The sequence below is a fragment of the Limulus polyphemus genome, unplaced genomic scaffold (assembly GCF_000517525.1).
Source record: "Limulus polyphemus unplaced genomic scaffold, Limulus_polyphemus-2.1.2 Scaffold2049, whole genome shotgun sequence".
Lineage (NCBI taxonomy): Eukaryota > Metazoa > Arthropoda > Merostomata > Xiphosura > Limulidae > Limulus > Limulus polyphemus.
In genome coordinates, this window is record NW_013667659.1 from 210,634 (window position 1) to 214,576 (window position 3,943).

The following is a 3,943-nucleotide window of genomic DNA, read 5'->3' on the forward strand; positions in this document are numbered from 1 at the left end:
GTCTTACACTGCTAAATTAGGGACGGCTAGCGCAGATAGCCCTCGTGTAGCTTTGCGCGAAATTCAAAAACAAACAAACAAACATTCAGGGGCCTGGCATGGCCAGATGGTTAGGGCGCTCGACTCGCAATCTGCGGGTCGCGGGTTCGAATCCCCGTCCCATCTAACATACTCACCTTTCGACCGTGGGGGCGTTATAATGTGACGGTCAATCCAACTATTCGTTGGTAAAAGAGTAGTCCAAGAGTTTGCGGTGGGTGGTGATGACTAGTCTGTCACTACTAAATTAGAGACGGCTAGCGCAGATAGCCCTAGTGTAGCATTGTGCGAAATTCAAACCTCAGTTCTCAGTATATTCAGGGCCCACCTAGAAAGTTCATTGCATTTTGTAATTACGGTCAAGATACGGTGTATTTATTCTTATTACCATTTGTAAATGATTACCTAAATAAAGTGAAATAACTATTTTTTGAAATCTCGAATTTCTAAAAGAAATTAGTTGGAAGAACGTAAAACAGTTCTGTAAAACTGTTTTCCTAGGGTCCAGCTACGAAATAAATTTGTTTTTGAATTTGAGGTTGAACATGTTTGATCACAGCATCTACAAGTATCTTGAAATGTAGTTATCATTGGGAAAGGCAGTTTTTGTGATCGGGGCTCAACTCGCAATCTGTAGGTTGTGGGTTCGAATCCCAACACCGAACATGCTCGCCCTTTTAGCCGTAGGGGCATTATAAAGTGATGGTCAGTCTAACTTTACGTTGGTAAAGGGTAGCCTAAGTGCTGGTGATGGGTGATGTTGACTAGCTGCCTTCCCTCTAGTTTTTCACTTCAAAGCTAGGGACGGCTAGCGCAAATAGCCCTCAAGTATCTTTGCGTGAAATTTAAGAAACAAACTTCGTTATAGTTCTCCTGAAACGGTACATGTAGCATCGCACTTGGATAGAGTAACTACCTTCTTTCATCTGTAAAAGAAAGGATTCAAGGATATCTTGATTTTCAAACACGACAGGAAACCCTAGACAGGCTATATAAATAATGTTACTGAGTTGAAATGACAGTTTTTATCCTTTCCAGGATCGGATTAATTGGCCTTTAATTGGTTGAGTTTAGTCTTTAATTTGTAATTAAGCATAAAACTACATAATGGGCTATCTGTGCTCTGCCCACCACGTGTATCGAAATCCGGTTTCTAGCGTTGTAAGTCCGCAGAGATACCGCTGTGCCACGTGGGGGTGATTGGGCGGGTGGGAGGCTTCACAGAATGTAGCATGCAGACTAGAGAATTTTTAATATTTTGCAAACAAAAGTCCTTCAGCTTCAGATAAGGGCAAGCCGTGGCCTATAAGTTAGCGAGATCGAACTGTTTACTCCGAGGGTTTAATTTTCGCGGCCTGTTGCCATAGAAACTTTGGACCGTGAAATGGTCAAATCTCAGTATTCGGTCAGACAAGAGTACCTTAAAATTTGGCGGTGGGTATGTTCAACATTGGATTTGCCTTTAGCCAGGGATTAAATTGGAGCGGAATGGTCTGGAATGGTGTTTCGCCTCTAGAAGATTAAACCCATTTAAGTTGTGTTCTTCTAGTAAGAATGTCAAAGTGGATTAAGGAAAGAAGAAGAAAAAGTTCCAATTCTATCAAAATCCCAATTTAATCACTTTTACGATGTGTAGCAGCATGGCTCCTGTAGTCGAACACTTGCGAGTTCGAGACAACCCCGTATTATTAAAACTTGATAAGGAGGAACCCACTTTTTAGAAAATAAAAGTTTTTAGGATGATAAAATCGTGTCGAAACGTCGAATGTTTTTTCATTACCTAGTGAAGCCGTCTTAAATCTTTTATTACTCGGTATTATGCTGTTATTATCCTTGAACAAGAAAGACCCTTTACCTGCCTTGTTCTAGTCTATCTAGGTGTATTAAGCTGTTACCTGAGGTTAAACCCGTTTAGGGGGAATGGGTCATCATTATCACCCACTTGTGCCATTGGAACCGAAGTCCGAAAGCATGTGCGTTGTAAATAAATGCAATACTTTTTTTTTGTCTATCAGGTCAGAATTTCGCTGAAATTTCAAATTTTGTTTTGGTACATTCATTTTGACGAGAACAAACATTGAGACTTGCCTCTTCCTTACATTTCCAGTAGCAGTGGCGTAGGAAGCAAGATGGCCCCTCCCCATTTTTAAGTATATCCCAGTAAAAATGTATCAAAATTACGAAAATTATTCTCAGGAAAAACATGAGAATGCATAAAATTTAAAACCAGAATCCAAGAGCTTCCAGGGCCCTAAGGCGAGCCTTGGACCTCAGCCGCTTGGTTTGTTTTTTTTTTGAATTTTGCGCAAAGCTACACGAGGGCTATCTGCGCTAGCCGTCCCTAATTTAGCAGTGTAAGACTAAAGGGAGGGCAGCTAGTCATCACCACCCACCGCCAACTCTTGGGCTACTCTTTTACCAACGAATAGTGGGATTGACCGTCACATTATAACGCCCCCACGGCTGAAGGGGCGAGCATGTTTGGTGGGATGGCGATGCGAACCCGCAGATTGCGAGTCGAGTGCCTTAACCACCTGGCCATGCCGGGCCCAGCCGCTTGGTCAAATAAACCTTGTGCACCCCCCACCCCCTCCATTGTTAATTTGCCTCTTACACCTCTGAGGAGCCCATGATCTCCTTTCTCTGAAATTTGTGGGATTCCTTATGTTTCGGTGCCTTTCAACTTTCCTAATCATACTTGCTAGGTACCCTAGTAGAGCATGCTGGGTGTGTTATACCATATGTTCAAGGGGTGTTTCAATACACTTCGCAGCATAGTGTATATTACAAATTCTGACGTTGTTTGTGGCGTCAGATCTATGTGTTAATATACAATATTAGAGACATTACCGAAAGTAATGTAAAAGTTTTGAAATGTGATTGATCTGCGTTAAGCTACCTCTAGATGAACTTTATATTTTATATATCTTCTATCTTGAAATACAGACCAACGAGTTACATATTTGCATTGATTAATTAGAAGTTATATCTTCTTAGTTAATTTCATAATGAATTGTATAGAATGATTAACAAACTTTGAAAACAATTCACATAACAATACAACTGTTTCATGAAACGTGGGTTCTGAACTGATGGGATTATAATATTGTAAGTTTATATATATATATATATATATATATAATAATCGTTATTTACTCATTTTCAGGGTGTTGGCAAAAGGCCTGAAGAAGGTATCTCGTTCAAATCAACTAAATCAGATTTCTCGATAAATCGTTCAGTCAGAGCTAAGAAGCTAACTTAAATCATGACAATGCATCCTGTTTCTAATAGGGTTAACCAGAAAAAATATAGCCTTTGGATCTGATTTTTACTGGAGAATGGGTTTCTTGTTATTCTTTGTCTCGCTGTATTTGTACGAAAAGTGAGTCTATTAAACTGGAAAGTTAACATATGGGATTGTAGCGACATCTGTTTCGGAGAGTTTATAAATTGAATAAAATTATCTTAAAACAATATAACAAATAACCTTTATAATTAAGTATTTATATTCCTGATACTTAATATATTAAATTAGAATTTTGAAATCGTTGTCACATATTTTGTTCCCAAAATATTGTCAGGGGAAAGCAAATGATCCTTTCGACCAATGCCAAACTTAATGAGTACATCTACGGCTTATTGCTTCAGCCTCACAATGCTGTTTAATTAAATAAACATGTGAACTATCCTGATTTTAAACCCGCATGAAACCGACAAGTTTGAGGTTTTTGTCGAGTCCTCTTTATTGAAATACTGATATTAAGATTTTCTGTGCAAAAACAACGATCAAAATAAGAAGCCTAATTTATGTATTAAATAAATCCAATAACGAACTGAATAAGCACAACAAGGCAAATGTTTACATACTTGGGGAACTGATAATAATGTTATAACAGAAAATTCA

General features: G+C 38.8%; 1 protein-coding gene across 3 annotated transcripts in view; it reads left to right on the forward strand.

Annotated features, from left to right (window-relative positions):
• LOC106465781 (TOG array regulator of axonemal microtubules protein 2-like) overlaps positions 1-3,471 on the forward strand; it is a 42,502-nt gene extending 39,031 nt beyond the window's left edge. For 2 of the 3 annotated variants that reach the window (XM_022393718.1, XM_013926016.2), the window contains one exon: positions 3,206-3,470. In XM_022393718.1, coding sequence (XP_022249426.1) covers positions 3,206-3,301 — 96 coding nt within the window. In that variant the 3' untranslated portion in view covers positions 3,302-3,470. Of the gene's footprint in view, positions 1-3,205 lie in introns of all 3 variants that reach the window. The other variant, XM_022393717.1, reaches the window with a different exon arrangement.
• Positions 3,472-3,943: the final 472 nt, after the last annotated feature.